We start from the raw sequence: 12,731 nt of genomic DNA, 5'->3' as shown, positions 1-12,731 counted from the left end.
TAAGAATTATGAATGTTCTGTTTAAAAAAATCAAGGGGAGGTAAATACTATATCAGAATGATTTTTCCCCCCCAGTAACTTTAATTTTTTAAAAGATTAGGATGATCTGGCAGGTGGGTGTGGTGGGACAGAGAGAAAAGAGAGACCGCACAATGGAAATTTAAAGAAAGTTAGCAGAGCGGGGAGTTTAAAGAGACCTGTGATACTGAGTGGAATCCAGCTGGTGACCCTCAGACTCACAGGAGGGCTTTTGATGCAGTGGATGTCTCTATTAATAAAGAGAGGAGGCAATCAGTTATGAGTTGCTGGTCTCTGCCGCCACAGCAGGCGCTGCGATTCTCCAGTGGTTTGACTTCACCCCTGGAGGCGCGCTCCATTGTCTCTCGAGATGGATGCCAACAACAGCCCCTTAGTTTTTCCTGAGAAACAGCTCCAGAGCAGCACCAGAACAGGAAGGTGCTGGGTGTGGACGGGCATTGCAGGGGACATGGAGAATTGGCAAAAATCATCTTTTGATAGAAGCACCCACCTGATCAAATAGGTTCTGCGAGCACAAGGGCGACCATTGCAAATAGATAAAGAGAAGAATCAAGCTGTAGGCTTAGATGGAAAAGGGATGTTAAGAGAAACTGGGTTAAAAAGGAAATACAGATTTTGAGTCTCTTGAACTAAACATTCAGGAAAACATTCTGACAGCAAGAGCGGTTCAGCAGTGGAACAGACTCCCACGAGAGGTGGTGGACTCTCCTTCCTTGGAAGTTTTTTAACAGAAGTTGGGTGGCCAACTGTCATGGATGCTTTAGCTGAGATTCCTGCATTGCAGGGGGTTGGACTAGGTGACCCTTGGGGTCCCTTCCAACTCTAAGATTCTATGAATTAATGAAAATGTGAAGTAGCCCTTGGTCTATACATGTGGCATAATGAGGTGACTTTTGAATGCTTCCTGCTTTGTGTAATATATATATATATAATATTTTTATGTGATTTACACGAATTATCTAAAAAGGCTGCATTAGTGAATATTTTTCAATTTTTAAAAAAATAATTTTTATTAAGTTCCATTTAACAAACCAATCATATCACATTAATTATTCCAAATTATACCAATACATATCATAAAGTCCAAATATTTTGCCAAATTATATTTTTTTTGCTGGGGGTTCCCATGCTTCGAGTTTAGTAAGGGTCCAATCATCTCATATTTCTGCTGCTTTTAGTATTCACCCATCCGATCTTTCAATCTTCTTGTTGTTATCCTTTTTCTTCTTAATAGCCTCTGAGTTGTTTCCACAGGCGAGTTAAAGTAAGCAATATTATACTTCTGTGTGAACTTTGTAAGGCTCTCCCTTTTTTTTAAAGCTGGTAAGTCTTTTGTTTGCAATAAATCTTCACAGGCTGATCCTCCTCGGGCGGCAAAAGCCATTTTTCTCAGTTCCGATGAAATACAATCTAGACGTTTGCTCATTAATTTTCCCAGACAGGTTACACCATAAATTAGTCTTTCCAGAGAAGATTAGCCAAGTCAAACTTAGAATACAAACATGATAACAGAGTAATGGCTCGCCTCCCGCTTTGACTATTAATCTCGCAACATAGTCTGTCTCATAATGGCGTATCCCAATTAAAAACTGCGTCTCAGGAGAGCCTTTTATTTTCTTTCCAGATATTTCAAAAAACAAAGGCTTTAGTTTATATTTTTATTTTCACACAGTTTATTTTCTAATCTCACTTGCTATAGGTTGTATGACGGTTCTTCTGGGGGGGTTTGTTAGGTAATATCGTAATAAAAAAAGAAAAAGTCCCCCTCTTTCCGTTCCGTTTCAACATACTGGCATAGATGTTATTCTTTAATGTTATCTTCTTTCCAGTCCATTCCATCACTCTTAACTTCTCAGTGGCAGGCTTAATTAGCAGCTAACATGCCCTTTTCTTCGCTTGAAGCATGTGCAATAATTCTTACTTCCAATTTTTCATCTTAAGAAATGCAACTAGAGTCGCTCTCAGAGACAGTGTCCAGGAGATCTGAACTCACTCAAGGGCTTTCCATCCAGTGCCCTCATCCCCTCCTTCTTTCGAACTCGGGGGTGATTTATGGGCAACCGCGGATGAGGCTGCATCTTCCCTTCCACAGGGAAGAATTTGGGAGGCTGATTTACTCCCATCTCAGCCCCTTAATTACCTCGTGTGAGCTGGAGAGATGGTATTGTCAGCCATCTTCCAAGGTGCCCCTAGCGGGGCCCCCAAAAAAATATTTTCAATTTTTTAAAATTCTTATTAATTTTTCTTAGGTGGTTTCCAATTCACCCTGTCAGTATGAACAACACCAACCGTCTTACATGTAGTGACAACGTTGGTTATGCAGTTCATCTCCTTGAAGAAGAGAAAAACGTAGGATATTTTCAAGGAAAGGTAGGAACCGTTTACTGTGCTCCCAACATAAATTAGATTTTACCAATGCAATACCTTATCAAAACTTTCCAATGTTCAGGCTACTGTGATCCGTCAGTATCACTGGTTTATCAGCCAGTGATATCTTCTTTCTTCTTTGGCGATGACTTATAGCTGAGTAAGATCATCTCCCATGATCACAATCTTAACAGTGAGTCCGTAATGTGACTGTGGAGGCCAATTCTGGATCCACACATCCTTCCACAGTGAGGACATAGGTTTCCGGGTGGGAGTTGATCATGGTGAGGGTTTGCCAAACGTGACTTCCTCTTAGCACGTTTCTCCCTTTCGTCCTGAGTTTGATCATCTTAAAGTCCATGACACCTTTGATAAAGGCTGTTCTCCAACTGGAGCTCTCACAGACCAGTGTTTCCCAATTGTCGGTGTTCATACTACTTTTGTTTTTTTTAGTATTTTTTTTAGTTCTATAGTGTATAATTTATTTTTAGTATAAGTTTTAATCTTAGCATGGAGAAGTTAAAAAGGAACTTTTAAAAAACAGTAGTGGATATCACCTTTTTCCAGCTGTAATCTCCCCTTTCTAATATCACCTGCTCAATCCAGCACAGAATTCTAGTTCAGAAATTATGCCCAAATTCTTGTAAAATATTAGTCACAATCCAGCCAGTTTTAGATACCGCTTCTCTATATGGAAGGCAGGAAATTATTCACTCTCCAGCCGAAACCAGTATGATGTACCAGCACTAAATTGGATGATGCCCTTAATTTTTACCTCAGTGTTTTACAGTGGCTTTCAATAATTGTATATACAAAGAGTTGGCAACCAGCAACAAGGTCTGGGTAACCATTGTCATCTTCTTCAGTGGGGTTGTTCCGCAACAGATCACCACACCTTTACAACATCTGTATTACCGATTCTCAAACTTTGGGATTGTTGAAATATATACAACAAAAAAGTAACCAACTGGAGTCGTGTGACTCAAATTGGGTCTACTAGGCCCACAATTTTTAAGCAGTGTGGACTAAAGTCGCTTCTGGAGTCCCTCAAGGATTAGAGGCCTTGAAGCTTAAGCTTCATTAGTTTCCCAGTAGATTTGCCCCGATTGGCTTGATCCACCAGGCTGTTGTTGTGTTATGTTATATATTGCAAAGATACTACAGTCTCTAGTGGCCTTCCTTTGAAGGAAAGCAAACCTGAAGTACACACTGCAAACCCTGTAACTTCTCAGTGCTTGGAGATTAGGGTGCTCATAAAAAAAGAGCACAATCTGCTAAAAAGGGGATCTAATGGGAAAGGCAGGTGGAGCTCCATAGCAGCTCCTCAGCACAGCGGAAAAGGACAGTCACACCATTTTCACACAACAGCATAAGAGGTCCAACTCCCCCTCCTGCCACATAGTTTCTCACCTTGTAAGGGAAATGTCTACCTATACAGGTGCTCAGTGTGTAAACATTACATCACACAAAGTTGAGGGACATGAAATGAAGGGAAACAACAAAGATAGCAGAAATGTTGGGCTCCACTGTGATAAAGGACCATTTACTTCCATTATATCATGCCATATATGACTTAACTGAGGTGGATGGGAGAATCTAGGTGATGCATGCTATCTAGTGAGCATTAACTGGTTTCGCATTCTTGCATCTACAAACATTTTCCGTGAGGCACAAAAATGAATGTGTGGCAGACGTTCTGCAGCAATATTTTTGATGGCATCACCAATGAGACCATTCCTCCCCTTGCAGGGGCCATATGTAGCAGGTTTTGCATCATCTAACCTGGGAGATGTGTCTCCGAACACAAAAGGTCCACATTGCATTAACACGGGAGAGTCGTGTGAGAGCTTGGACAATTACTGCCCAGAAGGTGGGGTAGGTATCATTTATCTTGATTTATTTAACAAGGTTTAAATATTGCCTAATCAACAAAAACCTTTGAGTGGCTCACATAGCACAGGATAAAATACTCCTTAAAACCGACTGATAAAATCAATCTATGTCTAGATTGGTTTTGTCTCTCCAGTTTCAATTATAGGGTTCCAAGTGCTTCCCTCACACCCTATAAAACCAATCTCAATAATCAGGTTTGGCAAAAACACAACTCATGCATACTCGGCCATCTATAAATGTCTCGGTCTTTCTGTTTCAGCGTACTTTGTACATAAATTATCTCAAGAGGAGTTTCAGATACTCATTAAATACAAAATTACACTGCTGCTGCCCAAGCTAAATGCCGCTGGCTAATTACATCTTTACCCACGGAAAGAGTTTAGAATTGTTTGTATCGCCCTTTTGCAAATGGTGCTTCATCCAGCACCATTCTAGCTGACATAATGAATTAGGCCAGTAGCAATCCTGATGGCACAACCAAATGGCTTGAGCTCAGCCTGTGAATTTGGCCAGAACCTAGGTGAAATGCAGCCAACGCTTATAGCAACCAATTTCATGAACTTGGGAAGTCATCCTGAGCATCTCTCAAACCAGGACAATGATCCACAATAACCCAGTCATCTGTAGCTGCTGTTGAGGTATTTGTCACAGTTCTGTACTGATGCTGATGCAAATGCTATTTCCCCATTCCCATTCAGTGCCAATCCTCCTTCTGTTATTTGCATGTGCCTTTCCTCGAAACTCACAATGAGATGCCAGACTGGCAAACAAGGAAAGGGACATATGAGATCAAATAGTGGGTTTGATCTCATTTTGGGGTGGGGGGTTGCAAAGACGACAAATGAAATCCATTCCACAGTAGTGGAGAAACAGCATCCTCCCTGGTGCCCCCAGAGTGGCCTGTGGCAGTGTTAGAATTCTATTCAGGACATCTTTCTATCTTCCCTACAAGATGAGTGAAAGGGAAATATTTATTTATTTGGCATAAATAAATATGTGTGGTGCTTTACAGAGCACCAGAGGCCACGTTCCTGCCTCAGGGTGCTTACAATCCAAAAATCAACTGAGAGAAAATCAACAAAAGGATGGGACTCTGGTTAAGATGACGTCAGGTCAGAGAGCTGGCTCCGGAGCTCTGCTGATCACATGATTTTAATTGAGTTTTAATTGGTTTTAACTTGTGCCAAATCAATGGTTTTATCAACAAGAGGAAGGTGAGGAGAGGCAGAGAGTTACTAGAGAAGCAACTGGTGTGTTTGTCTCAGTTGTGTGCACCTAGAGTAGAACATAGGAACTGAGCTGCAGGAGCAAAGATCACAGGGAGAGGTGTACTATTGGGATAAGAGATAAGTGGGGAGACAGTTCCTTCTGATCACATTGGGGAGAAAATAGATAAGCCTCCCCACTTCCTCACAAGGATCCCTCCCCTTCAATGCCTGAATTTAAACAAGGAAAACTAGATGCACAGGTGCCTGTTCTGTCTCTAGCAAGCATCTCGGCCGTCCCTAAGGCCCAATTCATATATTTTCCTAGCTATGTGGGAGTCCCATAATAGTGCAGTAATGTAAATAAGTCTCCTGACAGTGCAGGTTCATGGAATTATGATGGAAATACATAAAAGAGCTGCCCTCTTTGATAAAACTGCTACAACAGTTTTTGCCTCTGTATACTATAGTATAAAACTATATACTAATAGTTTGTGCCTTTCCCCTTTTATTTGTTCTTTCCAATGTTAGGCCACGAAGTGCATAGCTTCAGGTCCTGGCAAGGATATGTTTGAGAGCACCAAAATAATTGGCAGAAACATCTACTTGAAAGCGAAGGTAAGCTTCGATGGGTTGAAATTCTAGGATGCCTTTGTGTTTTAAAAACAAACATTCTTCTGACAATTAAGTTTTCATCTGTAAGTCTTTGAAAATGCCTTTGACCATTTCTTCCAGCTGGAAATAGGTAGGTAAAGGTAAAGGACCCCTGGACGGTTAGGTCCAGTCAAAGGCAGCTATGGGGTGTGGCGCTCATCTCGCTTCAGGGTTCTTTTTCCAGTCCATTCCAAGGACATAGGGAGAGTCACAATACATTCTTATCTTACTTCATATTGATAGGCACCTTATCTGACAGGTAAGGCTGATGGTATGTAACTAGTTCAAACCCAAGAAGCGACACTGAATAGTGATGACTGAATAGTTTGCTGTGAATTTCTTCCTCTGAAATATTGTTGGTAATACCAGCCTGACTCCTATTCAATAGAGTGGGAATAAATATCACTATTGTGCACAAAACTAGCTGTGCCATAAACAGTTCCTACCATTTTAGTAGGGGGGGGTGTTTTGTTTTGTTTTTTAAAAAAAGGCAAATATCCATGACCTATTAAGACTCAGTTCAGATACCCAGGAAGGATATAGTTCATTCTTGTCCTCAGCAGAAGCAGTTTCATTCCATAGAGTAGTTGATCGTTGTTCTGGCTTTCTTCTCTTCCAGTATTACCCCCTCCTAACTAGCAGAGAAGATTAAATCGGCTGCATGAGAGAGAACAATAGAACAGAAAAAGGACCGCCAGTAATGACAATTCACCCAAGGCTAATATGGCATGCAGAGATGATTCTTGGGAGTGGGGCAGAGATGACGGCATCCTTCTGTACACAATAGCACTGCACTTGTCAGGACAGTGCTGGGGTTGCAGTGAAATCAGCAAATGTCTGGGGCAGGTGCAGTGTTCCCAAAAGTGTATCCATTGCTGCCACCCCAGAGCTCACCCAACCTTGCCCCATCCCAAGTGCCCTGTCACTGCCTCCGGAAGGGTACCACTGCCTCCACTTCTCACCCCCTCAGGAACCAACTCTGTTGACATGGCTGAGACTCACTCCATCTCAGGAGCAAATAGCAAAGCACGGAGGGGGAGGCTATGCAATAGCACCTCCAGCCTTCCTATGTGTAGGGGAAGTTGGTGGGACAGAGCCTCTGGAAATATAAGCATGCAGATTAGGGTGGGTTTTCCCATGACTGCCATTTGTATTTCAGGAACTGTCTATGAAGGCATCTGAAGAGATAAGTGGCCCCATCAGATCGAGTCACGAGTGGGTGGACATGGCTAACTTCACTGTGCAGCTCAATGCTACTCACTCGGTAAAGTATCAGCAGCCACCTTGGAAGTCTGTTGCTAGGTAGAAAGTCGGCAAATAAACAACAATACAGAGGCATTTACAAAGCGCATCTTAACTTTTTCATTATGCTTTTCTCAAGGGAAAAACATGTAAACCTGCTGTGGGGTACAGCTTTGCTGCTGGTACTGTAGATGGACCAGGCATCCTCAATTTCACTCAAGGCAAGTGGAGATAAACCTTACAGTTGACTTGCAACTTGCACACTTTTAACTTGCGGAATACAGCTTTGCATGCCTGGCATGTTGGGTTCCGGAGAGAGGGATGATCACACATGGTAAGTTCAGGCTATGCACTATTTTTCCCTTTGTGCACAGTCCCTGGAAACTAATACCCATGCAAGTTGTAAGTTGTCTGTATATGTTTGCTAATTATTGTTATTGATTGTATAACATTTTGTGATCAGTATGGACCTTGAAATCAGCTAGTGTTGATTTGGAAGGGTCGGATATCTTCTAATCTGATCTTATTTCACCACTGGCCTAAAATTCACCCCTCAGGTGGCCTACCCCAAGATGGCTCCTAACTTCAGGTGTCCCTCTCTTGTGCACACCAGCTAGGCCTTAAACTCCCTTAGTCTGATTTTACCCAAATGATAAAAAAGGTAATGGACCCCTGACAGTTAAGTCCAGTCACAGATGACTCTAGGGTTGCAGTGCTCATCTCGTTTTACAGGCCGAGGGAGCTGGAGTTTGTCCTCAGACAGTTTTTCCGGGTCATGTGGCCAGCTTGACTAAGCTGTTTCTGGTGAAACCAGAGCAGCGCACGGAAACACCATTTCCACCAGAGTTGTACCTATTTATCTACTTGCACTTTTTGGCGTGCTTTCGAAACTTCTAGGTTGGCAGGAGCTGGGACCAAGCAACAGGAGCTCACCCCATTGCGGGGATTCGAACCGCGACCTTCTGATCGGCAAGCCCAAGAGGCTCAGTGGTTTAGACCACAGCACCACCCGTATCCCTACCCAAATGATTATTGAATTGCCCTTCCTTAGCTTTAACTCCCTCTGTTGTGAACAATAAGAGATTTTGTGGGAGTTCGTTCCCTGTATGTTTATTGTATGTAAAGGCTGTTACCTTCTTAAAATTTAGGCTCATGAGAGTGTACAGCCAATCCTTGCACATGATTTGCATCCTCGTACCCTTACGTAGACTACTGTGAGATAAGCCATGTTGTGGACAGCAGTTCCCACTGCGGCAGGCAATGTTTGTTAGTCAGCTTAGCTCAAAGGGTAAGTAATGAAATCACAAGGCCTTCTGCAGTGAAAATCATGAGCACTATTAAAAGTAGGGCAGCGGCCATTAAAATGTGGTAAGGAATCTTTCTTTGATCTCTCATTTCTACATAAATGTTTTTCTCTATATTAAAGTTCAGTTGGTTGATTAATCATCTCAAACTCTTTAAATGATGGGTAGCTGTAATTAGCAGCTTTTTATAGCTTGGGGACGTGGGTGGCACTGTGGGTTAAACCACAGAGCCTAGGAGTTGCCGATCAGAAGGTTGGCGGTTCAAATCCCCGCGACGGGGTGAGCTCCTGTTGCTTGGTCCCTGCTCCTACCAACCTAGCAGTTCGAAAGCATGTCAAAGTGCAAGTAGATAAATAGGTACCGCTCCAGCGGGAAAGTAAACGGCGTTTCCGTGCGCTGCTCTGGTTCGCCAGAAGCAGCTTAGTCCTGCTGGCCACATGACCCGGAAGCTGTATGCCGACTCCCTCGGCCAATAAAGCAAGATGAGCGCCACAACCCCAGAGTCGGCCACGACTGGACCTAATGGTCAGGGGTCCCTTTACCTTTACCTTAATTCATACTTGACAGCAATATGAATTAGTGATAATGTTTTTGGAGGAGCCTAAGCTATTTGTTTTTTTCAAGGTAATGGAATCGAAACTACATATCCATCAGGTTTCTTTTGAAAATACTGTGAGTGTATTTTTTAAATGCACATAATAGGTTTTTATATTAGAACTAAAGCTAGGCATTCATTCTCAACATATATATTATTTCAAAAATAAGTAAAATATTAACAGGTTACCTGCTGAAGAAAAATGTGTTCAGCAGCAGCATGAGACTAACATTTAATGAGCTTTTTATAACAGAATAGCATGAGCTTCCATGAGTAACCACATGAGAACATGACAAGAACCCTCTGGCCCATCTAGTCCAAGACTGTTCTCACAGTGACCAGCCTTATACCCTTAGCTACCTACTTCTTGAGATGCTTGGTTGGAACCAGTGGAAAGGAAGGTGGAAATGTCAGGCAAAACCCAATCAAGAGAAAACACTCTAATGCTCTTAAAAGCAATGGAAATAGTATGGCTCATGCAGAATATAATGTTCAAAGCAACATCCTCTCTCTTTAGCTCTAGCTTTTTGCCTTCAAAAATCTAATAAACACCTCTTAAACTATCTTACATATTTGTTGACAGGCACAACAGAAGGCAATTCATTGTTGGATGCACTTCGTGATGCATTACTTGTTGAGCCATCCAATGAAACGAAAGAATGCCACAGTCCGAAGCCCATCCTGCTTCCTACAGGAGAGGTATGAAACATGAGAATTTGCTGCCAGGAGTGAATCCATTTCAGCTCAGACTTGAGTAATCTAATTGATGTGGACTTAGATAGTCAACATAATGCTGTGCACACCAGTCTTCTCTGAGCCAAAAGCCACTTTCCCAGGCTGGTTTTCCTGGAAGAGGCTGATTGCCATTGTGCAATATTTGAGTTTATTTACAAATAAAATAGGTGGAGCATAGATAGAAGCGCATCTCCTCATACCTCCATTCACTTTTCTCTGATCAGTCAGTAGTCCCCACAATTTTGGTGAGGATGAGGATGGGCTGTTTCAGAGGACTCAGCTAGATTGGTAAAGAAAAAGCGATTGATATGTATTATATATACGATATAACATTGTGCCACCAGATAGCGCTGTGGAGCCCCGTTTTTCTCTACACGTTTTCCCTGTTTAAATTTAGAATGCTTTTAACTGAAACGCTTCTTTGATGTGTCTAGATTCAGCCAGAATGTCCTCTTTCAGAATAAAAGCTAACATGAGATTCTCATTTACTTCCTGAATTTCTTAAGCTTTCAAAACCTCACCCATGGCACCCACATGTGATTGATGTTCAAATAGCAACCATTGGATCTGTGGCAATAGTGGCTCTTCCAGGAGAGTTTACGTATGTATTCACATTCTACGTTGATAGTAAAGTGCATTCATTAATGTGTGTTAAGGACCTTCACAGTGCGTTCAAAAGCAGGATAAATAGTTGAAGGGAAAGAGATAGTTCTGAAAGACCTGCAGCTGTGCATTTGGAAATGGAATGAAAAACAGCTGGGAAAGTGGAAAGGTCAAACGGACAACATGAGTGGCATATTAGTTCTGTATTAAAGTACTGCAAACATAAAAGGAGAAGGTCCAATGCTTTTTTAAAAAATAAATAAAAAGGTGCCAGTATTCACCATGAAGTTGTCCATTAAGTGCCACACTTTCAACATTTGCAAAAAAAAAAGGTGGGGGAAAGGTGGGGCTGGTACTAAGTAATAATAATAATTTATTATTTATACCCCGCCCATCTGGCTGGGTTTCCCCAGCCACTCTGGGCAGCTTCCAACAGAATATTAAAATACAATAGTCTATTACACATTAAAAGCTTCCCTAAACCGGCCTGTCTTCAGATGTCTTCTAAAAGTCTGGTAGTTGTTGTTCTCTTTGACATCTGGTGGGAGGGTGTTCCACAGGGCGGGTGCCACTACCGAGAAGGCCCTCTGCCTGGTTCCCTGTAACTTGGCTTCTTGGAACGAGGGAACCGCCAGAAGGCCCTTGGCGTTGGATTTCAGTGTCTGGGTAGAACAATGGGGGTGGAGACACTCCTTCAGGTATACTGGACTGAGGCCGTTTACCCTTGAATACTCCCAGAAAAAATAGCACTGGAAAAGATCCATTCCCGTTTGCACACATTAGCATAGTAACTATGTTATATTTAATACACAGTGGACACAACTGAGCAAAAGATAAGTCATGATTAAGGTTGCAATTCTGTGCCCAATTACCTGCAGTAATATAGGGCTGCAGTATCAGTCGTATTTAAAGCAATGGGACTTAATCTAGTCACTAGCTTGTTCTCTAAGTTTCAGCTTAACTTAAAGAGTAGCTCTGATCTAGATCTACAAGTCCTTTTCTATTCCCTTGTGCAATGTCAGAGATGTCAGTAATTGTTTTTGCCCTTCTCTTAAATCCCCTACAGATTTTGGAAGTACAAATCCCATCAACTCCAGTCAGCATGACCATGGAAGGGATAGCCCATAACATCTACAGGGCACCAAATGGGGGGATGCTTAATAGTAGTAGTAGTAGTAGTAGGAATATCTGCGTTACATCCATAGATCTCAGGGTGGTTCACAACGTAAAAAATCGGTTCTGTACCAATCACCTACAAACCTTCAAGGTGCTTTGATAGTCTTGAGACCTGATTTACTTACAGCTCAGTGGAAGGGTATGGACACTGATGTATCTGTTTTCATGTTTCTCAGGACAATGGCTGGTAGAAGGGTGCGTGAAGCTGTTAAAAGTGTAAGTTCACAGCTTTAAAAGTATATGGGATTACCCATAAGACAGTTCTCCCACTCTTGATTTATTCATTTCCCCTTTGAATCAATAAGTTAAAGGTAAAGGGACCCCTGACCATCAGGTCCAGTCGTGGCCGACTCTGGGGTTGCAGCGCTCATCTCGCTTTACTGGCCGAGGGAGCCGGCGTACAGCTTCCGGGTCATGTGGCCAGCAGGACTAAGCCGCTTCTGGCTGAATCAATAGACTACTGTATTATAAAAAGCTAGCTTGGGCAATAGTTTCTTTCTACTAGTCCCACCCCCGGCCTGCTCACATGCCACTGCCACAATCTTGCTAAACTGAGGAGGATTTAACCGCCCCCCCTACTTATCAGCTGATGAGCTGTCAAATTCTGCTGCTTTGGCTATGCACCCTACAGGCCCATGCAGCTAATGCATGATTCGATCCCAAGGTCATTAGTTCTGAATAGTAATTAGTTCTTCTGCTTCATGCCGATTGACTCATTTGTGCACCTGTTTCTTAGGAATTTGAGAGTCAAGGGAAACCAGGAATGAACATTATACTTTCGGGACTGTGTAACATTTATACCCACTATATAACTACTTACGAAGAATACCAGGTAAATAAACTGGCCCCATCTTTCATATCTGACCATCTTTCATTACAGCTGCGAACTCATTAACACCCACACCAGCAAATGAATGA

The 12,731-nt window shown here is 42.3% G+C and overlaps 1 protein-coding gene across 4 annotated transcripts in view; it reads left to right on the top strand.

Annotated features, from left to right (window-relative positions):
- Positions 1 to 12,731, top strand: part of ASAH2 (N-acylsphingosine amidohydrolase 2) — a 38,937-nt gene that overhangs the window by 21,704 nt on the left and 4,502 nt on the right. For all 4 annotated transcript variants that reach the window (XM_083443678.1, XM_083443677.1, XM_083443680.1 and 1 more), the window contains 9 exons: positions 2,289 to 2,409; positions 4,156 to 4,281; positions 6,036 to 6,122; positions 7,318 to 7,422; positions 7,540 to 7,621; positions 9,883 to 9,998; positions 10,541 to 10,635; positions 11,990 to 12,029; positions 12,550 to 12,645. In XM_083443678.1, the coding sequence (XP_083299804.1) occupies positions 2,289 to 2,409; positions 4,156 to 4,281; positions 6,036 to 6,122; positions 7,318 to 7,422; positions 7,540 to 7,621; positions 9,883 to 9,998; positions 10,541 to 10,635; positions 11,990 to 12,029; positions 12,550 to 12,645 (868 nt within the window). The remainder of the gene's footprint in view (positions 1 to 2,288; positions 2,410 to 4,155; positions 4,282 to 6,035; positions 6,123 to 7,317; positions 7,423 to 7,539; positions 7,622 to 9,882; positions 9,999 to 10,540; positions 10,636 to 11,989; positions 12,030 to 12,549; positions 12,646 to 12,731) is intronic.

This window comes from Podarcis tiliguerta, assembly GCF_965153285.1.
Source record: "Podarcis tiliguerta genome assembly, chromosome: 5".
NCBI lineage: Eukaryota > Metazoa > Chordata > Lepidosauria > Squamata > Lacertidae > Podarcis > Podarcis tiliguerta.
The sequence above is the reverse complement of the archived record's forward strand: the minus strand, read 5'-3'. Positions and strand labels throughout refer to the sequence as shown.